The sequence below is a fragment of the Malus domestica genome, chromosome 09, assembly GCF_042453785.1.
Source record: "Malus domestica chromosome 09, GDT2T_hap1".
NCBI lineage: Eukaryota > Viridiplantae > Streptophyta > Magnoliopsida > Rosales > Rosaceae > Malus > Malus domestica.
Genome location: NC_091669.1, coordinates 5,482,750 through 5,505,919, shown reverse-complemented (window position 1 = coordinate 5,505,919; position 23,170 = coordinate 5,482,750). Strand labels below are relative to the sequence as shown.

Genomic DNA, 23,170 nt, shown 5'->3' with positions numbered 1-23,170 from the left:
TGTTCGTTTACAAAATCATCACAACAAATTCTTCACATCCTTGATTGATTTATTAATTAAGATCGAGTCTAGTTCGTTGTTTGGGGTTGTGTGTCATTAATATTATTAGATTTGGTTTAGTTTATCAAATTGGAGATTTAATTAGAATCCTCGTGGGAACGATACTTGGACTTGCAACACGCTATATTACGACTATCTTGTGCACTTGCAAGTTTACACCACTCTGCCGGTTCTTCCATCACCACAAGCCAAATCCTTGCGGCAATCATTCATCCGAGATCAAGTCATTGCAACACTCGAATCAACAACACACATCTACACATCTTCGGAGAACGTATCAGAGGAAACTTTGTAAACAGAGATTGTAACCCTACATTTACATTAATACAATACAATTATTTTGTATATGTGTTCTTGTTTTATTTGCTACAGGAAATTCATGTTTGCACGTGATTTTAGGTTTAGGATTGGAAGTTCAAGCTGAATTGAAGCAACTAATTTACTTTCCTAGAAAATCAGAAGAAAAAAAAATCCCCGACAAGTATGCATTTTATACAAGAGCTCAATCGGAGAAAAAACTCCTCATCTATAGAATTCACTTTTTATGTTCTTCATTATGATATTTCTTTGATGCCCTTTGCTTCTCTGAAACTCTGAAGTGTTAACTTAAAGATTTCTTTTTCTTTTTTCTAAATTAAGTGTTTTATGTGTTCTTCACACGCAAGCTCCTCAAAACTCGATTTTCTTACTCGAAAACACTTCAAACATAGTTTTCTTACCCAGTCAGATGGACTAATGGTAACACATATCCTTATGGAATTTAAACTTTGAACTTTTTTCACTCATGAAAAATGATAACTCAAACCGTTGAGTTTTAAAAATTAAGAAACATTTACTGTAATACCATGTATCAATCACCAAAGAATGAGGCAGAATCTGGACTAGTAAATGGGTTAAATATTGTTCATAGGAAAAATCAACATAATGATCACCCAAATTACACATAATTGACCGAAAAGGAAATTAAAGAAGAAGAATTACACAAGGACTATAGGATAACCAGACCATATAAGCAAACTCAAGCACAATCGTCTGGCTCAACACAGTAAATAAAATGGGCCACAACTAAGCCCACATAGGTAGTAGCTAAAGCCCAATTGACCCAACCTAAAAATCGTAGTTAAATGCGGAAGAAAAGAGTCTCCCTATTTGTACTTGTAGCAAAGTCACATTGCTTGCTGAAGAAGAAAAAGAAGAGGAAGAACCAGAGAAAGCTAAATGGAGACACCGAAGACAATCGAGCACCAAATTGGAGGAATCCAGAACGACGCCCTTTGATTCGGACTTCACGGCATCAAGAGCAACCTCGTCGGCGTTCACCCTCTCGAATCTGCTTTGGAATCGGTATTTTCCCTCTCTCTCTCTCTCTCTGGCGCCCTCTTTCTCTCCCTCTTGGTTTTTGTTGTTGTTTGTTTGGAATTGAAGATGTGTGAATAAATTTTGTTTATTTGGGTTTATTTGTTTGTTGGGTTTTAGGCGAAGGTAACGCAAGAGCAGATAAATAGGAAAATCTTAGGGTACACTTATGGAAGTGCGTTTCCATTGAAGATGGATCTCGAAAGGCAAATCCTTTCTCGGTATGCGATTCGTGTTTTTGTCGAATTCTGGCTTCTGTTTGTGAATTGTTGTAATGGGTTTGTCTTATTTTTTTATGATTGAGTAGAAGTAAATGTGTGTTGCTATGTCTTATTTTTTTTTGTATCACCTACAGTAATGGACTTAAAACACTGAGTGTTTACTTGCTGTAGTTAAATATGAGTTGTACTTTATTCTTTGAAACAACTGCAGATTTTAGAGGCTTGCTGGCCCAATTCCTTCCTCAATGCTGGGTTTGGAGGTTATGACCAGAAAATTGGATGATTTCGGCTTTGAGGATTACCTGAATGGTAAGAAAATATTTTTCATATACAAAGTAGATAATATTGGTATCCTAAGCTTTAACTGTTCATGGTTTCTCTTTGAACTATTTGTTTGATCTCCTTCAATGTTTATGATACAATTGGTTTTTAATTAGGGTTGATGTTGTCTGTATCATACTTGACCAATCCCGAAACTATTGAGCATCGGTCAACGTTATACCGTCAAGGACCCAAAAGAGTTTCCCTCCAACCATGAGGACAATCACAGTGCAACACATGTCGAGATCAGAAGTCAATCACAGCGCAACACATGTCAACATCATAAGTTAATCACAGCGCGACACGTGTCGACATTAGAAGTCAATCACAGTGCGACACATGTCAACATCAGAAGTTAATCACAGCGCGACACGTGTCAACATCAGAAGCCAATCACAACACGACACGTGTCAATGTTAGAACAAAGCTAGAAACTCTTCTATAAAAGGAGATCATTCTCCCACAATATTTCCTAATGTCATTTGTACTAAATCATTCACTAGTACTTACTAAAAGAGAGCTTGAACCTATGTACTTGTGTAAACCTTTCACAATTAATGAGAACTCCTCTACTCCGTAGACGTAGCCAATCTGGATGAACCACGTACATCTTGTGTTTGCTTCCATGTCCCTATCTATTTACATACTTATCCACACTAGTGACCGGAGCAATCTAGCGAAGGTCACAAACTTAACACTTTCTGTTTTACCAAAGTCGTCACTGATTTTGTGCATCAACATTTGGTGCCGTCTGTGGGAACGACACTTATTCTCACTCTCTTTAGCTTTGTTAAGTTGGTTTCCACCATTCGTACACTCTCTTTTGACCAGGCATCCCTCTCCAACATGGGAAGCGAATGAAGCCACATCACGCAGAATGACACCCCTCTTGCACTTGGTGCGAGGCAACGAAAGAAGGAAGGAAAGAGGGTTGCTCTTCAAGCTAAAGTCAATGAGCTAGAAGCTCAAAACAACAAGATAGCAATGAAGAATGAGGTCCTCTAGAAGCAGTATAAGAAGCTCTTTGAGACGCTCCATGAAACTAGGCATACTCAAACACGATAGCTCGTTACCCCTGTGGACATCAACCATCATCTAGGTGCCCCCCAACACGAAGGGTCACCTTCATTTGATATCCCTGATGAGGAGCGAACTAATCATCCAAACATTGATCAACATAAGACTTCTCTCAACCCAGCTGCTTCGAACTGAAGTAGAATAAGTGGAGGAAGACACCTCCTTACAGAATGAGTGGAAGGATCGAAAACCGTCTTTCGCGACTGTCGAGATTTCTTAAAGCAACGTCGAGACAATCCCATCCATGTAAACTCGAAGATCAATGGTCCAAAAGTCTCTAAAAGACTCAATCCCCTCCCATGTCCCAGGCCGGCTACCAATTTAGGGAAGGGGCAACAAGTCCTAGAGAAACACAAAGGTATATAGGACTCAGAGATGTTCTGACAAACATACCTTGGCAATCAGTACGGTGAGTCCAGGGAAAAATCACATACTCTTGAACAAACCTTTATACTTCTAAGAGGAGATGGAAATTTACGAAAGAAAGCTCCAGTGGTACATGACTCCACTCAGGACCCTATTGTCCTACAATTTCTTAAGGAAGTAAATAAGTTGAAGGCCGAACGACAAGCTGAGATACCTTATTGGAACCAACCTAGGCCTGACCCTCTTACAATGAGGATCATCGATACCCCCTCCAAGCAAAGACAAAGTAGAAGCTTGGCTTGCAACTCTATACTGCAAATGAGGACTTGATTGAACACATTTACCTCTTTGGGTCCACCATGGCATACCGGATGCACACCGACGAAGAACGATGTCTTCTTTTCCCATTCACCCTCTCTGGCGGAGCTCTAAACTGGTATTGCCGTCTTCCACCTGAGACAGTAGACTCATTTGAGGAACTAAGGAAACTATTTGTCTCTCAACACATCTTTCAAACCGATTGCTTGCATTCTGCGGATCACTTGTACACCATTCGCCAGAAGCCGGATGAGTCACTACGAGAGTATGCTGGTTGCTTCAGCCATGAGTACTCTCGCTGCGCTGAGGCAGATGACAAGACCATCTTCAAAGCCTACGTGATTGTTTCTTCAAGTACATGATCAATGCCAACACTTAGAAGACTTACTCTAAGGTGATGCCACAGGCTTACAACCATGCATTCGCCGAGGCAACGACATATCAAGGGAAACCCCTCACAGCCACCCCTTATCAGCAAGTAGGGAGTGGAAGCCAAATCCAACCAAATAAGAACACATCAACCTTTCAAACAGCAGCGGTGCCTCCCCCTGCCTTACTTAATACTTCGCCAAGTTAACAAACATATCAATCTCAAGGAAAAAGGAAAGATTTCCATCCTCACCAGTCTCATTTTAGTAAAAAGAGTAAGGGACACTATCGCGATAACCAAGGGTATTGCCACGATAATGCCCGCCCCCAGGCAGTCAACACAGTGGGCCAAGCTAGTGTTAAGACAGGTCATACCCCAAGGTATAAGACATATACACCTTTGAACGCCACATGCGTGGCCATTTACCCCAGCATAGCACATCTCATACCGAAGCCAATGCCGAGGCAGTCGGGTTACAAGCCCACGAGAACACGAGCACATTTTGCTGCTACCACGAGCATAACGGTCATGACGGCGAGAAGTGTATCACCCTTCGGGATCATATTGAAGCTTTGGCGCGTGAAGGAAAAATTAATCAATTCCTCATTCACCCTTCAAGGGATAACCATAACCAACGCCAAGTGAATGTGATATATTCCATAAGCGGTGGCACATCCATATCTGAATCTTCCAATAGGGCCATGAAAAACAGCGAACGAGCTTTAAGGCCTGGCCACCAAGTGTTTCACGTGGAAGCCATCAGGGGAGGCAAATATGAAAAGCCTAACTGGGATCCAATATGTTTATACCCTGAGGAAGAAAGAGGTATCATCTACCCTCACAACGACCCACTGATCGTGAAGGCTCACATAGCCAACTTTGAAGTAAGATGAATCCTGGTAGATATGGGGGCTTCGGCCAATATCATGTTTGCTGAATCTTTCAGGGCACTAAATGTAGCTGAACACTTACTCGATCGCTCGATTTCTCCTCTGATAAGCTTCTCCGGTGATATCGTGCAACCTATAGGGAGCATACACTTACCTTTCACCATTGGTACAAGCCCTTACACAGCTACCATTACCACTAACTTCCTGGCAGTTGATTGCCCAATGGCATACAATGTCATCTTTGGACGCGCAGGCATCAATGATCTCAAGGCCATGATATCCACACATATGTTGTTGATGAATTTTCCAACCCCCTATGACAATGGTTACATTAGAGGAGATCAACTTAGTGCACGGTCATGTTACAACACTTCGGTCAAGCAACATCACATGTTTGTGCCCAAGGAAACCTTTTTTATACATGACCAAGTCATAAAGACAAGCCCGGACAACGCCAACTTGGATCTTCACGGTGTCAACAGTCAACCCAACGATCCTCGATATGACTTTTTCACCCAGCAAGCACAACCCGCTGAATAGCTGGAGAAGGTTTCCATATCAAAAGATTATCCAGATCGCATGGTGAAGATTGGCATCACCTTGTCACCACCCATTCGGTTGGCATTTATCTCTTTTTTGCAAGAGAACACTAAGGTCTTCGCCTGGTCATAGGAGGATATGCCAGGCATCTCTCTCGATATCATATGTCATTGGTTGAGTATTGACCCCAAGACCAAGCCGGTGAGATAGAAGTGAAGATCTTATAACGCTGAACGATACGAAGCAATGAAGGTAAAAGTTGAAAAACTCAAAGGCATAGGCTTCGTCCGCGAAGTCAATTACCCAACATGGGTAGCAAAAGTGGTCCTTGTTAAGAAAAATCCGACCAAAGAGAGTCTCTTGCTCCAAAAGGTCTGTGGGAAATGTGTGTCGACTACACCGACCTAAACAAATGATGCCTGAAGGATAGCTTTCCTCTTTCTCTCATTGATAGACTTATAGACTCTACGGCATGGTGTGAACTCTTGAGCTTCATGGATGCTTACTCAGGATACAACCAAATCTCACTACTACAAAAAGAGATATCAGTGGCGCTATAAAAGCGACAAAAAACACCAATTAATGTCAAATTTTTGGTAAAAATCCGACATTAAGTCGTGCAATGTCGCATAGTGAAAGCGATGCCAATATTACCGTCATAAAAGGGTATTGGCGTCGCTTATCCCCCTTAATCCGCCACCAAGAAGGAAAGTATTATAAAATAAAAAAGAAGAACAATGTCACTTAAAAGCGACATCGGTACTTACGTCGCTTAAAAGCGACATCTAAATCTGATATGATGGCGGTCAAAACCAACATTAACTAACAAAAAAACAATTAAAATATCACACTTACTGTCGGTCCAAACCGACATCACCTCATTTAAATAAATAAAATAATCTAGCTACTGTCAATTGTAACCGACATTAGCTTCAATCTCAATAAATAAAATACTTAGCTGATGTCGCCCATAAGCGACACCAAATATATTAATATAAAAAAAATATTTTTCCGTTTTTAATTAATAATTATTAGTCCAAAAGTAATTTTTTAGTTAAATGTTTGTTAATTAAAGGATAAACACTTTTGGACTCAAGCCTGACAGCCTGGGATTACCATCCTGTGTACAAAATCAAAAACCCAAATGGTAAATAATAAAAACAGATAAACCTGCAATTCACATCCTCACTGAAAGTCCTTGTGTTGCATTCCCTTCTACTCGATTATAACCAAAAAAAAACACACACGCACACAAACAAACAGATTAACCCCCAAAAAAGGGGTTAGCAAATCAAGAATGAGAAGAGGAAAAACTGAAAAGTTTGTTAAAATTTCTACTGGAAATCCTTCTCAGCTGCATTTAAGAACACACAATGTTATAATACATAGCTCCAAGCAAACCCATATCTTAGAAATTAATGCACTATAACACCAGATACCATCTTATCATAGCCTTCAATCAACTTGGAATGATCAGCACTGCCTCCATTCCTCTCCTTCCCCACTTTACCTTTGCTTCTATCTGAACCCCTCTCCCTCGGTAACGAGCTCCGACTTCTCCTCCGCTCCTTTCTCCGATCCCGAGGCAACAGACTCCGACTCCGGCTTCTCCATCTCCATCGTCTACCTCCATCAGAATCGCTCTCAGACCTCATCCTCCTCCTCTCTCTATCCCTATCCCTATCTCTTTCTCTATACCTCTCTCTACTCCTACTTCTCCGCCTCGAATGCCTCTCTCTGCTCCTGCTTCTGCTCCTGCTCTGCTTCCTCGAATGCCTATTCTCTCTCTCCGAAACCCTAGCCTATTCTCTTTTTCCTCCGCAGCGTCGGCCTTCTTCCACTTCAACTTGTTATGCTTGCTACTGGATTTTGAACGTTACTACCAGAACGTTCGTATTGAAGTTTCTCATAAAATTTCTAAAAGATTTGGTGAATGAGAAGAAATGGACGATCGGATGAAATGCGGAAGGAGAAGAAGAAAGATTGAAATTGGGGGAGAAATGAAAGCACGGACGAAATGGGAAAGAAAGGTGTTTAAATATGGGTATTTAGTTGGCGTCGGTTTAAACCGACATGGATTGACTGACATCGAATTAAAAATTACTTGTGTCAAATTAAATGTACATGGCGTCGATTAAAACCGACGCCAACCTGACACACTTTTCTACCCAGTCAACTTTCAGACACTCTTTAATAAAAGTATTGCGTTGGTTTAAATAAATGTTAGTGTCGGTCTTAACCGACACCAACTTCTAACATACTTCACATAGCGTCGGTTGAACGAAACTTTTGTCGCATTAAATATGATAGTGTCGGTTAAAACTGACACTAAGTTTACCAAGAAGGAAACTTCCCGCCTAATATTTCATCGAATTCATCCTTTCCCGCCTAATATTTCATTGAATTCGTCCTTTCCCGCCTAGAGTTTCCCACCTAATATTTCATCCAATTCATCCATTTCCCGCCTAATATTTAACCCAAAGAAAAAAAATAACCAGCTTTTTCTTTTTTGTGTTATCTCATATAACATTTTAAAATTTTAATAAATAAAATTTAACTTCAATAAAATACGTAATAAAAAACATAAATATAATTTTATTATAAAATATCATCACATGTTAATTGAAACATAGTCTAATTAATAATTACAATATATAAAATAATTAATATATTTATTCCAAGTCATCATCTGAATCGAATTCATTAAGTATAACATAAGATTTGTGGTATCCATTAGTGTAAATATTTTAAATTGAAGATCGAATTCTTTCATTGTATTCATATAGGGTCAAGGAGTGTAGCTATAAAAAATCATCAAAATCGGAGTTAAAATAACCGTTAAATCGTGATTTTTCTTTTATAACCGTCGAAAAGTTTTGTCCTGTTACTTGATCTCTAAATGTTTGTTTTTTGCGATTTTTGGCGTATGCGATCACGAAGTATATACAAACAAGTTTGACGGTTGGATCATTGAAATTAGTTTCATAGGATGTGTATCTCATCAAAACGATAGATTCACTAATACTTAGAGTTTATTTATACTTTCATTAAGTATAACATAAGATTTGTGATATCCACTAGTGCAAATATTTTAAATTTAAGATCAAGTTCATTCATTGTATTGATATAAGGTCAAGTAGTGTGGCTGTAAAAAATCATCAAAATCGGAGTTAAAATAACTGTTAAATCGTGATTTTTCATTTATAACCGTTGAAAAGTTTTGTCCCGTTACTTGATCTCTGAATTTTTTTTTTTTACGATTTTTGGCGTATGCGATCTCGAAGAATATACAAACAAGTTTGACGGTTGGATCGTTGAAACTAGTTTTTGTAGAATGCATATCCCATTAAAACAATAGATTTATTAACACTTACAAGTTTATTCATACTTTCATTACGTATAACATAAGATTTTGTGGTATCCACTAGTGTAAATATTTTAAATTGAAGATCGAGTTCATTCATTATATTCATATAGGGTCAAGGAGTGTAGCTGTAAAAAATTATCAAAATCGGAGTTAAAATAACCGTTAAATCGTGAATTTTCTTTTATAACCGTCGAAAAGTTTTGTCATGTTACTTGATCTCTGAATGTTTGTTTTTTGCGATTTTTGGCGTATGCGATCTCGAAGCATATACAAACAAGTTTGACGGTTGGATCATTGAAATTAGTTTCATAGGATGTGTATCTCATCAAAACGATAAATTCACTAACACTTAAGAGTTTATTTATACTTTCATTAAGTATAACATAAGATTTGTGGTATCCACTAGTGTAAATATTTTAAATTTAAGATCAAGTTCATTCATTGTATTGATATAAGGTCAAGTAGTGTGGCTGTAAAAAATCATCAAAATCGGAGTTAAAATAACCGTTAAATCGTGATTTTTCGTTTATAACCGTTGAAAAGTTTTGTCCCGTTACTTGATCTCTGAATTTTTATTTTTTTTACGATTTTTGGCGTATGCGATCTCGAAGAATATACAAACAAGTTTGACGGTTGGATCGTTGAAGCTAGTTTTGTAGAATGCATATCCCATTAAAACAATAGATTTATTAACACTTACAAGTTTATTCATACTTTCATTAAGTATAACATAAGATTTTGTGGTATCCACTAGTGTAAATATTTTAAATTGAAGATCGAGTTCATTCATTATATTCATATAGGGTCAAGGAGTGTAGCTATAAAAAATTATCAAAATCGGAGTTAAAACAACCGTTAAATCGTGATTTTTCGTTGATAACCGTCGAAACGTTTTTTCCCATATTTTTTATCTTTGAATGTGTTTTTTTTCCGATTTTTTGCGTATGTGATCTTGAAGCATATACAAACAAGTTTGACGGTTGGATCGTTGAAACTTGTTTTGTAGAATGCATATCCCATTAAAACAATAGATTTATTAACACTTAGAATTTATTTGTACTTTCATTAAGTATAACATAAGATTTTACGGTATCCACTAGCGTAAATATTTTAAATTGAAGATCGAATTCATTCATTGTATTCATATAGGGTCAAGGAATGTAGCTGTAAAAAATCATCAAAATCAGAGTTAAAATAACCGTTAAATCGTGATTTTTCGTTTATAATCGTCAAAAAGTTTTATCCCGTTACTTGATCTCTGAATGTTTTTTTTTTGCAATATTCGGCATATGCGATCTCGAAGTATATACAAACATGTTTGACAGTTGGATCGTTGAAACTAGTTTCGTAGAATGTGTATCCCATCAAAACAATAGATTCACTGATACTTAAGAGTTTATTCATACTTTCATTAAATATAACATAAGATTTATTGGTATCCACTAGTGTAAATATTTTCAAATTGAAGATCGAGTTCATTCATTGTATTCATATAGGGTCAAGGAGTGTAGCTGTAAAAAATCATCAAAATCGGAGTTAAAATAACTGTTAAATCGTGATTTTTCGTTGATAACCGTCGAAAAGTTTTGTCCCGTTACTTGATCTCTGAATGTTTGTTTTTTACGATTCTTTGATGATGCGATCTCGAAGCATATACAAACAAGTTTAACAGTTGGATCGTTGAAATTAGTTTCGTAGAATTCGTTTCCCATCAAGTTCAATGGTGTGTGTGTATATATATATATATTTATTAAGTAGATTTAAATTTATTTATTTTGTACATATAAAACTTAAGAAATTGAATGATATGTACATTTAAGCCGATCCAATGGTCACCAATTGTTAATATTTAATTTAACACATATATATATATATACACACATAATTATTATAGTTTTTAGGGATATAAAATTGTTAAATTAATATATATAATTATTATAGTATTTTTTTAGGGTTTAAAATATTTAAAAACAATAAGTAGTGTCGCCTAGAAGCGACACCAATACTTTATGTCGCTTAAAAGCGACATTGTTTTGTTTAAAGCGACGCTAGTATTTAAAATTATTAAACTATATGTCGGTTATAAGCGACATTAAATGTTTACGTCGGTTTAAAAGCAACGTAGACATTTTATGACGTTTATAAGCGACAGTAAATCCGACGTCATGTTCAATTAGTGTCGCAACTGTCTTATGCGCCACTATGTTATATTAAACCGACACCACTCACTGACACTATAAGTCCCTTTTGTAGTAGTGTCCTCATGAACCCTCCAGACCAAGAACACACAGCCTTCACTACTGACAGGGGACTATATTGCTATAAAGTCATGCCCTTCGGCTTAAAGAATGCAGGAGCGACTTATGAGAGATTAGTCAATTCAATGTTTGCCGAACAGATTGGGAAGAGCATGGAAATTTACGTTGATGATATGCTAGTCAAGAGCAAACATGTTGACCAACACATCACTAACCTATCTGAAACTTTCACCATTCTGAAGAGGTATCGAATGAGGTTAAACCCCAATAAATGTGCCTTCGACGTAGGCTCTAGCAAATTCTTAGGCTTCATGATAAGCCAACGAGGCATTGAGGCTAATCCCGAGAAGATCAAAGCAATCCTCGACATGAAAGAACCGGCAACTTCAAAAGACATCCAGAGCCTTACTGGCAAGGTGGTAGCCTTAACTAGGTTCATCTCTAAGGCCACAGACAGATGTGCTCATTTCTTCAAAGCACTTAAGGAAAGTAAGAAGTACATTACATGGAATGATGAATGTGCCGAGGTATTCAAGAACCTCAAAGACTACATGAGTAAATCCCATTTGCTCTCTAAACCTGAGGTTGGTGACACTCTCATTACCTATTTGTCGGTATCGACTTCAGCAATAAGTTCCGTTCTCATTCGAAATGATGATAATGTTGAACGGTCTGTCTATTACGCTAGTAAGGCCTTATAAGATGCAGAGACACGATATTCCAACATTGAGAAATTGGCTCTAGCATTGGTCATGTCTGCTCGAAAACTTCGCCCTTACTTCCAAGCACACTCCATCATCGTGCTTACCAATCATCATCTTCGATAGATACCCCAAAGTCCTGACACTTCGGGGCGAATGATAAAATGGGCGATAGCATTAGGTGAGTTTGACGTCTCCTACCAACCAAAGCCAGTTGAGAAGGGCCAAGCAGTGGCAGACTTCATCGCCGACTTCACATATCCTGTTGACATTGTTTTTACGCCTAAATACGTGGTTTCATTACCCTCGGAAGCTTAGAAAATAGAACCAACAACCCCAGCATGGAGTCTATATGTTGATGGCTCTTTCAACCAACAGGGTTGTGGAGCAGGACTAGTCTTTACGACCTTGACAAAGTACGATGGAGTATGTTTTTTGTTTCAAATTTAAGGCGTCGAACAATGAGGCCAAATATGAAGCCCTCCTAGCAGGCTTACGTTTGGCCAAACACCTTGGGGTTAAACGAATTGATATCTTCAGTGACCCCCAATTGGTGGTTAACCAGGTCACCAACAACTTTGACGCTAAGGATAGCTCCATGGTAGCATATCTGGCACAAACACAATTGTTGCTCAAACACTTCCACTACCAGATCACCCAAATTCCTCAAGCGGCAAACAGTCATGCAGATGCTTTGGCTCGCCTCGCCTCAGCAGTGGAAGACAAGATTGGGAGAAAAATTCAGGTCGAATTGTTGGCAGCACCAAGCACCATGGCTGCAGAAGTGTGCAACTTACAACAAGAGGATAGTTGGATTACCTCGATTTATAGATTCCTTGCTTATGGCACCCTTCCAAATGATAAAGTCCAAGCTAAGCAGATTCGATACAAGGCTACCCGTTACTTGATCATTAATGACCAACTCTACAAGTGGGGTTTTAACCTACCATACCTAAGATGCCTTACGCCTGCAGAGGCGGAAATTATCCTTTGGGAAATACATGAAGGAGTCTGCTGAGATCATGCTGAATCTCAATCCCTAGCACACAAGGCTTTACTCCACAAAGATGCCATCAGAATATCTTGCTAATGTGATAAGTGTCAACGCTACGTAACTATTCCTCACTCCCCTCTTGAGTCGTTCACTCCTATGATCAGCCATTGGCCATTCGCCCAATGGGGACTTGATTTCATCGGCCCAATGCCTACAGGGAAGGGTAAGGTCTGCTATGCAATTGTTGCAGTTGACTACTTCACAAAGTGGGCTGAAGTAGAACCCTTGACAACCATTACTGAGGCAAAAATAGAAGACTTCGTATGGAAGAACATCCTTTGTAGATTCAGCATTCCCAATGCGATAGTCACTGACAATGGACGACAGTTCGACAATAATAAGTTCAGGATGTTCTGCTTTAAGTTCAACATCAACTTATTTTTGCCTTCCCAGCTCATCTCCAGTCTAATGGACAAGTTGAAGCCATCAACAAAATAATTAAGCGAACTTTGAAAACCAGCTTGAACAAGGCTTAATGTTGTTGGCTAGAATTTGTACCCCAAGTTCTTTGGTCATACTGCACTTCGTATCGGACATCAACAAGAGAAACCATATTCTCACTTGTCTTTGGTACAAAGGTAGTTGTCCCAGTTGAGCTTGAGCAAGCAACGTTCCAAGTTCAGAACTATGTGCAAAGCAAAAATGACAAACAACTTACCCTCAACTTAAATCTAGTCGAGGAACACGAAAACCAGGCTCACTTGAGGAATGTCGCCTACAAGCAGCACATATCGAACTACTATGACTCAAGGGTCAAATCTCGTTCTTTCAAAGTGGGGAACTGGGTATTGAAGAAAAGATTACTCTGCGACAAAGTCCCGAGTGAAGAAACACTTAGTCCAAAATTAATAAACTAATATAGTGTTTGTATAGGTAAGAACTAAGAAGACATACATACAAGTATGAAAAATGTGGGAGAATATATAAACACTCGTGATTCATCATTATTCCTCCACAAGTAGATAATGGTTACACTTACATTATCGTTTAGATTTTTAAAATCCTCCAAACCTTCATGAATAATATTTTTTATTTGAGGGAAAAATTAATAATAATTATTGTAGAAGTGTAAAAAATGTATAAAAAAAATACAATCACTCATAGTGACAAACTTTACAACTTTCATGAAGGGGTCAGCTTCGAAATCCAACACTATAATTCATAAACCATAAATTTATATTTAACCGTCGATTGCCATTTGCGCCTTATTCTTCTTACTGAATTTCATTTTTAAAATTTTCTTTTTTGAAAACATGATCATCTAGCGGATGTAAGCAAATGAACGGTTCAGATCTTTGATATTACGTTTTGATATTTACGGTTAATTGAAATATGAGTCGATGTCATATAGTTTGTCGAAACTTTATAAACATCAAGCAATATTTTCACTAACCGTAAAACTCTTAATATAATATCAACGATCCAAACCGTTTATCTTCCTGCATCCTTTAATAGATTAAGTTTTCAAAAAAGAAAATCTGAAAAGAAAAAAAAAACAAAATTTGATGAGAACAATGAAGCGTAAATGTAAACAACAATCAACGGTTAAATTTTAATCTATGATTTATATGATTATAGTGGCGAATTTCGAAGTTAGGCTCTTCATGAAAGTTGTAAAGCTTGTCATTACGAGCGTTTATATATTTTTTCTATATTTTTTTAAACTTCTACATTAATTAAAAAACTATTAAAGACTTTAGGTAAGTGAAAATATACTTAAAAGAACAATGCATTTTTATGTTTTGGATGTGATAATATGGTACGTATATACTTATTTAGTATTATGTTTTTCATTTGATTATTTATTGGTTTAAAATATATTTTCCTTAACGGGTAACGGGTCGGGTCATATTACCTGTTAATATTATCGAGTCGATTTTGGGTCGGGTCATTTTACGCGTTTATTTTAACAGGTATTACACGACACGACCCGTTAAGATATCGGGTATGACACGTGTTGATGCACAAAATCGGAGGTCTTGGAACAATATAAATCCGACATTGAATCTGTAGAAATGTAAATAACACAAGATGTATCGTGGTTCACCCCAAGGTTTGGGCTACGTCCACACTAATTATTTTATTTCTCTGAGAAGTGAGGGGAGTGAGGGAGAGAGCTTCTGAGGGTGAGAGAACTCTTCCCATGGCCTAAGAAATGGCATCTCCAAATTGTAAGGGTGAGAAGTCCTTTTATAGAATAAGGGCTCATCACTTATACATATTTGCCCCTTCCTTTATTACATAATTACATTTAAGTCCTTCGAGTATTTGTACGAGATCTAAATACGGAGGCCCTAAGTATGGTATAAACAGTAGTCCCCCAAGTCTTCAGTTAACATAATCTTTTGGTTGGAAACTTGAAATTCAGTCCATGTGTGGGCCAAAGTAACTAGATGTTGTCTTGAACTGATGCTCGATATGAGGCGGTGCTCAATCTGACATGATGCTCAACTAGAAGTAGCACATGCTGCGAGGCTGCTCGGCTCGTGGCTTACGTTGCCTTAGTTGGCTTGGCTTGTGGCGTTGAAGGTGAGGGAGTCCCTTTTATAGATTAAAGACTCGCTCCTCAATACATGAATGATGGGCTAGAGTTGATGCTCTCTAATGATGGTGAGAGAGTCCCTTTTATAGAATAAAGGCTCGCTCCTCAATACATAAATGATGGGCTAAGTCCCCCAAATATTTTTTTTGAGGCCCAATATATGGTGATGGGCTAGAGTTTATGCTCGCGGCGAGGTGGTTACTTAGCTGACGGCGATGCTCTCTAATGAAAGTGAGAGAGTCATTTTTATAAAATAAGGGCTCACTCCTCAATACATGAATAATGGGTTAGGAGTGATGCTCGCTAATGAAAGTGAGGGAGTCCCTTTATAGAATAAAGGCTCGCTCCTCAATACATAAATAATGGGCTAAGTCCCCCAAGTATTTTTCATAAGACCCAGTTGAGGCCCAATATATGGTACCTAATGTAGTCCCTTAAGTCTTCGGTCATTAGAGTTTGTTGGCTGGAGACTTCAAATTTAATCCATGTATGGGCCGAAGTGGTGTTGTTCGAAGGCAGTATTTGTATACCAAGCTTTGCAAGTGAAGCTTTGAAGCTGGAGCTCTGTAAATGAAGCTTTTGAAGCTAGAGCTTTTGTAAATGAAGCTTTTGAAGCTGGAGCTCTGTAAATGAAGTTTTTGAAGCTAGAGCTTTTTGTAAATGAAGCTTTTGAAGCTAGAGCTCTGTAAATGAAGCTTTTGAAGTTAGAGCTTTTGTAAATGAAGCTTTTGAAGCTAGAGCTCTGTAAATGAAGCTTTTGAAGCTGATTGACATGAGTGATGCTCATGAATGTTTATGTTGATTGATATGAGTAACGCTCATGGATGTTGACATGAGTGATGCTCATGAATGTTTATGTATGATTGATATAAGTAATGCTCATGAATGTTTATGTATGATTGACATGAGTAATGCCCATGTATAATTTGAAGTACTGGGCATACTTTTGGTCACCTGGTTGGTGATAATAGCCGTAGGCTGCCGAATAATTTTGGAGTACTGGGCGTACTTTTGATCACCTGGTTGGTGATAGTAGCGGCAGGGTGCCGAATAATTTTGGAGTACTGGGCGTACTTTTGATCACCTGGTTGGTGATAATAGAAGGTCTGGCTCTTTTGGCCATATGGGCCCTCGCCCTCCACATAATGTTTCAGCCCATTATTTTGGGCTTGCCGTTTTTTTTTTTTTAATTTTTTTTATTACCCTCTGATAGGGTTTATACAGATATCTTCGAAAGATAAGAAAAATAAATTATATCATTCAAAAATAAATAAGGCAGTCGTTGGTGCGTACTGTACATACTGCGTAATGGGTTGTTGCAGATTTTTTCCATGTTCGTCTTCCAGTGGCTTCTTTAGAAAAGTGGGAACACATGATGAAAGTTTTCTTTTTCATGGCATCTTCTGCTTTGGTGGTCGACAAAAGCAAAAGTATAATCCTTTCCTTTCTCTTTTTAATCCTTGCTTTTGCTTTTGTTTCCCGCAGCTCACTTGATTGCTTTTGCCTTTCCTCTACATCTTTGTTGCTTTTGTTTTTGTTTTCCATGTGCCCTCGCATAGCAAAGTCTCGTGAACGCAAAATCTCTCCCTTTACATGGTGCTTTGCCAGGGCCAGAAAGTTTGAACCATGTGTGCATCATTCATGAGGTAGGGTTTTCTGCTTATTCTTCTTTTTTCTACTTTCTGCAATTATCTAGCCATGCTTTCTGCTTTTCCTTTCCATTATTCTCATACCTGGCACCACCAAAATTATTACCAGAAGGCATCGGCAGCGGTTGATGCCCACCTGGATGCATGGTCTTGCTGATGCATGGTCCGATGTTCATAGAAAAAATTCAGTCTCTAATGCAAACCTCTATCAGGACATGGTAGCTCCTCACCGATTGGCACACATGAAACAGGAAACCCAATCATTTTGATTTAGCTGAACTGCTTGCGCGACAACAAATTCGACAACAGCAGCATCAACAGCGGAATATTTTGGCTAGTTTTGGACATTTGAATGATGCAGCATTAGAGCATTTGCCAAGTCAGAATCTTATCCACCGACAGTTAGCCAACCATTCTTCAGCAGATCTGGATCACCTTTTGGCACTTCAGATGCAACAGCATTGGGAGGCTCAGCTCCAGCACCACACAACTTCAGCGTCGAGGGCCGTCTCGTCCACACCCACAGGTGCATCCTGGCAGCCTGGAGCCTCTTTTTCTGGAAATTCTTTTGTGGGCCGGAGCCACCGTCGGGTCTGGATCTCTCGGCGTTGGTGACTATGGTGTGCTTTCCGATTAATTTGCCATCTCAGACGACGGCAACAGGGAGTCGAGAATTGCACTGCAGCGGCTCCAACTCCAGAAAATCTGAGAGGGAGCGACCGAGACTACTGGGCATTTCAGGTTCAAACTCCACGGGCAAAACCAAGAACCTGCAAAATCTGAGAAACCCGGCTTCCAGGTAGTCTTGAAATCGGGGGATTTAGTGGCTTTCAGGAGATGTAGCGGCGGAGCATGGCGGAGGAAGGAAGAATGGATGGATTTGGTGGTGGGTCAGAGTTAAGGGGAGCTCCAGAGATCGCAGAAATGGAGATCAAAGCCGTCGTGATTTTCTGATGAAGAGGTTTTTTGTTTTTGGCAGTTTAGGATTGGGCTTGTGGGCCTGGGCATGATGACGAGCTCGTGTTGATTCACTGTTTTGCAGATTGTGGGCCTGGGCATGATGACGAGCTCGTGTGTTGATTCACTGGTAATTTGATTATTCTTTTAATTTCTTTCCATCTTCAAGGTGCTGATATTACAATTATGGATCATTAAGTAACAAGTAATGAGTTAAAACTTCTTGAGTGGAAAATCCCGTAGATTTGGCTTATATAGTTTTTAATTCCATGCCAATCCTCGGAATTCAGTTGGTATGCATATATTTTAGACCTTGCATTCTTATAGAAGCTAAGTTTAAACGATCATGGTAAAACTTAGGAAGAAAGCAGTTCATATTGTTCTAATTTTCTTTAACCAAGTGAAACGCATACTGTTGCTTCGTTCTTTTAACCCATTAATTGTATGATTGTGTTGGTTTCTTATATGTTTCATTGTGCTAATTGCAGACCCCCTGAAACATTCCGGCCTGTGGACACACATCATGCGATGGAAGTTCGCCTTGGGCTGTCGAAGGGTCCAGTCGCCCCAAGCTTTATGTGATCCTCTTACTTTCTTGCCGAAAGAAGAGGATTAGTATCTTTGCTGTGGATTTATACTTTTATGTTAATGTTGTTCTTAAATTGTGATTGTCTGTCGCGCTGAGTTGAAAGGTCCAGACATTGATATTGTGGAGTTACATTTACTTTGGAGTAGTATTGGGTTATCTTCTATCCAATTACAGTTCCCCTATTTGGTTCTTTCAATTTTATTTTGAAAATTTGGCTCCAACTCTTGATCTTGCATGTGGCCATGTGAATGATTCTACCCGAATCCTAACCTCAGATGATTTTGCTAATGCTTATTCTCATTGAGCATGCTCATCAAAACATTCTTAAACGAAGTAGTGATATTCACTCTCGTTTTTTCTTTCTACACTCCTCCCCTTGTTTAATACGTACAATATGAACACCAGATTGCACGTGTACACTTTTTTCGCTTGACACAAACGACATTAGGGGAGAGAGGATACAAACACATAATCTCGGATGCAAAGGTAAACACTAGATCTCTGGCTCATAGAGAGCATTTTGTGGAGAAGCACATGTCCAATGCTTCTCCAAAAAGAACTTCCAAGTGTTTTCTTACAAAAAGCACTTGGAATTTTAGTGTATAGTAAAAACACCTTTTTTTAACAAACGTTATTATCCACACTAAAGGATGGGGAAGTGAGTTAAGTTTCACATTGGACTAGCAATAATATGTTTCAAATTTATTGTTAGCGAAAATCGAATCTAAAACTTATCGTTTTCAAGTGAAGATGAATACTCCTACAATGTAATATTTAATGGCTATAGTAAAAAACAAAAAGCGTTTATAAGCATAAATGCTTACTTACTACACCGGTCCTAAACTGAGCCCTTAATACGTATGTCATTCACGCTACAAAAGTCACTGAACTATACTTTTTTATGTTATAAATGTTACAATCTAGTGGTATCAATTTAAACGTAGATTATTTCGGCAGTCACACAAGTAAAAAAAAAATGAAAAAGAAGAATAATATTTTGAGCATCTTGTTCTGTCATCGTCAATGGTCCTGTGCATAAGGGTTGCGAGTATGAAAGTTTTGCATTAGAGCTTTGTTGGTGGTTCTGTCTGTGCAGATGTTAATCTCTTGTACAGTTTTTGTTCTTAGGTTGTGCCCGGTTTGTGTCGTTATTTCTCACTCATTGACAAAAAAACTGGTTCAATCAGGAATAAGATGGTGGGAATTTGTGATCTATGTTCTTTCGTATCCTCTATATTGAGTCGATTATAACATGCTGGATTATGTCTTTACCATGCCTGATTGCGATCCAAGTTATGCCATATAGATAAGGAAACACCAGTTCCCTATCAATTTGAGGTGTTTTTATACATTTGTTGTGCTAACTTATTAGTTGTATCAGATATCCAGACCGAGTATGAGTGAAAAAAAAAGAGCTTACAGAATCTTTTGTCTTTTAGTCTGAGGTTGCTCTGAAGTTCATATATTGTTGGTTGACCGTGGATGTAATTGTATGTGCTTCTTATTATAGTGACTTATGTTTTTTTTGTATCACATGCAGTAATGGACTTAAAACACTGAGCGTTTGCTGTAGTTAAATCTGAGTTGTACTCTATTCTTTGAAACAACTGCAGATTTCAGAGGCCTGCTGGCCCAATTCCTTCCTCAATGCTAGGTTTGGAGGCTATGAACGGAAAATTGGATGATTTCGGCTTTGAGGATTACCTGAATGGTAAGAAAATACTCTTCATATACAAAGTAGATAATATTGGTATCCTAAGCTTTAACTGTTCATGGTTTCTCTTTGAACTATTTGTTTGAACTCCTTCAATGTTTATGATACAATCGGAGCCTTCTTACGTTCCTCTTTGTAAAGAACTCACCAATCAGGGTCCTCTTGTAATTCTCTCTTTTAAACATCCATAGTAATCCTCATGAATTTCGAACATGCAGCCTTTTTTTTCTTCTAATCAATTGGTTTTTAATTAGGGTTGATGTCATTAGGAATTTTGTAATTTGATTCTTCTTTTAATTTCTTTCCATCTTCAAGATGCTAATATTACAATTATGGATCATTAAGTAACAAGTAATGAGTTAAAACTTCTTGAGTGGAAAATCCCCTAGATTTGGCTTATATCGTTTTAATTCCATGCCAATCCTCGGAATTGAGTTGGTATGCATATATTTTAGACCTTGCATTCTTATAGAAGCTAAGTTTAAACGATCATGGTAAAACTTAGGAAGAAAGCAGTTCATATTGTTCTAATTTTCTTTAACCAAGTGAAACGCATACTGTTGCTTCGTTCTTTTAACCCATTAATTGTATGATTGTGTTGGTATCTTATATGTTTCATTGTGCTGATTGCAGACCCCCGTGAATCTGAAACATTCCGGCCTGTGGACACACATCATGCGATGGAAGTTCGCCTTGGGCTGTCGAAGGGTCCAGTCGCCCCAAGCTTTATGTGATCCTCGTACTTTATTGCCGAAAGAAGAGGATTAGTATCTTTGCGGTGGATTTATACTTTTATGTCAATGTTGTTCTTAAATTGTGATTGTCTGTCGCGCTGAGTTGAAAGGTCAAGACATTGATATTGTGGAGTTACATTTACTTTGGAGTAGTATTGGGTTATCTTCTATCCAATTACAGTTCTCCTATTTGGTACTTTCAATTTTATTTTGAAAATTTAGCTCCAACTCTTGATCTTGCATGTGGCCATGTGAATGATTCTACCCGAATCCTAACCTCAGATGATTTTGCTAATGCTTATGGGAGGATGGAGCATGCTCATCAAAAAATTCATATTTCTTAGACAAAAAATTAACCCAAAAGAGTTGGAGTAGAAAACATATTTCTAGGTTAAAATTTTTAGATTTTAACCCAAAGGTTGAAGATGATCTCAAGTCTAAACACAATTACAGTCTTCAAATATGAAGTCCGAAATAAAATTCGTGGATCTTCAAACCAAAGACAAAATCTGCCAACATGCATGGATAGTGTAACTGCCACACCAACTATTGAAACATGCCAATGTCGCTTTTAGTTTAAATGAAATCCATGCCTGAGAGCATTTTCACCCATTTGATGGATTTGAGTTTACAAATAGGCGTGGTAGTTACTATTTACTTATATAGTAAATTTTTTAAGCTTCTCTTTTATCATTTTCCATCCATTATAAATTAGTAACTGTAATGAGATTTACTAATTATTCAACGAATGAGATTAATTTTGAATAAGTTGCTGCGATTATGTTACTCTCCACCAATTGTAAATAGTAACTACCATGAACTAGGGGCTAGATTTGTCAAGGCTGCTGCAAAGGCTCAACCATGGCTGGCTTGGAGGAGTGGGTGGAATGGGTTTTGGAGTGGATTTTGGATTTGGCCATGGCAAACTTTCATGGGTGGAAATGCTCTGATGGTTTAGTTAAGCTAACACATTCCACTAGCTAGGGCAACACCCCAAATGAACCCTACTTGTTTTTCCACCAATCCTCCTTTACTTTCCACCTTATATTCTACTTAAAAAGAGGGTGAAAGCGACCCTAGATGGGACGTCAAAAAGCATTCCTTCCTCGACAACACTACTTGCTGCCTCTATTGCTGGGTAAAGGACAAAAGCATGTGCAAGCGCAATTTCCATATACAAAGCCACCACATCCAGCAGCTTGGAAAACCTAAAGATTCATTAGTTTTTTCTTTTCCAAGTAAATAGAAAGCTTTGATCGTTTGCATGCTTAATATTTGTATGACAAATACAGAATATATGTTTGTACATGCCATTTATGCAAAGAGATCTCTATTTTTTCCAAAAAGTGGGGACTAGGTATGGGACCCACTCGACATCGAACTTCAATAATCCGAATCGTCTAGTTTGTAAGTCTCGATTCATAGATCATCCTTATAAAAATTCAATTCAATCCAAAATCATTTGCTAATATAATTATGAAGATAAAATTTCATTGTTTCTTATATAACAAAGTGTTCATAAATTTTTTTTAACCCAATTAAATGTTTTAAATATTTTTGATTTGGCTAATATTATGAAAGGATGATCTATGAGGTGCAACTTGAAAATAAAGAGTTCAGATTGTTAAAATTCAATATCGTGTGGACCCCACAACTAATTCCCACTTTTATAAGAAAAAAAAATGAAGATCCCTTCCTTTAAAGGCTTCCTCTGTTTGTAATGGTCATAATGAATTAGGCTCCCTTTTAAGAAGTACGGACCCAAGAGTATATGTTAGATTAATTTATCTGTCAACAATGGAGAAACTTTTGTGTATACACAATTCTTATGATACGTAATGAATCAGAGAGACTACGTGTTATATTAACACCAATAATAATTAACATATTAAAATTAAAATACCATTTCATCATGTCGCTGGATGATGCTTAATTGAAAAATAAAAGAGCAAAAAAGATGTATATCCCACCTACAATAAGAAGCTTACTCCAAAATTGTTGTTTACTTTTTTATTTTCAAATTCTACAAGAGGCATTATCTAGTTGGGGAATGATTTCCAGTCTTTTTTTTTTTTTTCTCTTACAT

At 37.9% G+C, this 23,170-nt stretch overlaps 1 protein-coding gene and 1 long non-coding RNA gene across 2 annotated transcripts; both read left to right on the top strand.

The window, feature by feature from the left end:
* Positions 1-1,256: 1,256 nt before the first annotated feature.
* LOC114826936 (cyclin-B1-2-like) lies at positions 1,257-21,273 on the top strand. The gene is made up of 4 exons (XM_070827387.1): positions 1,257-1,404; positions 1,537-1,637; positions 20,250-20,347; positions 20,984-21,273. The coding sequence occupies exons 2-4, from the start codon at positions 1,609-1,611 to the stop codon at positions 21,082-21,084; spliced, it is 228 nt and encodes a 75-aa protein (XP_070683488.1). The 5' UTR covers positions 1,257-1,404; positions 1,537-1,608; the 3' UTR covers positions 21,085-21,273.
* Positions 16,797-18,818, top strand: LOC103411239 (uncharacterized). Its single transcript, XR_525515.4, has 3 exons — positions 16,797-17,087; positions 17,200-18,177; positions 18,536-18,818. It is a non-coding gene; the product is annotated as an uncharacterized lncRNA (long non-coding RNA).
* Positions 21,274-23,170: the final 1,897 nt, after the last annotated feature.

Excerpts from the sequence above, each read along its gene's own strand:
- LOC114826936 (XM_070827387.1), top strand. The coding sequence starts at position 1,609 with ATGGATCTCGAAAGGCAAATCCTTTCTCG. Across the intron at positions 1,638-20,249 it reads GAAAGGCAAATCCTTTCTCG|ATTTCAGAGGCCTGCTGGCC; the intron begins GTATGCGATTCG and ends AAACAACTGCAG. Across the intron at positions 20,348-20,983 it reads CTTTGAGGATTACCTGAATG|ACCCCCGTGAATCTGAAACA; the intron begins GTAAGAAAATAC and ends TGCTGATTGCAG.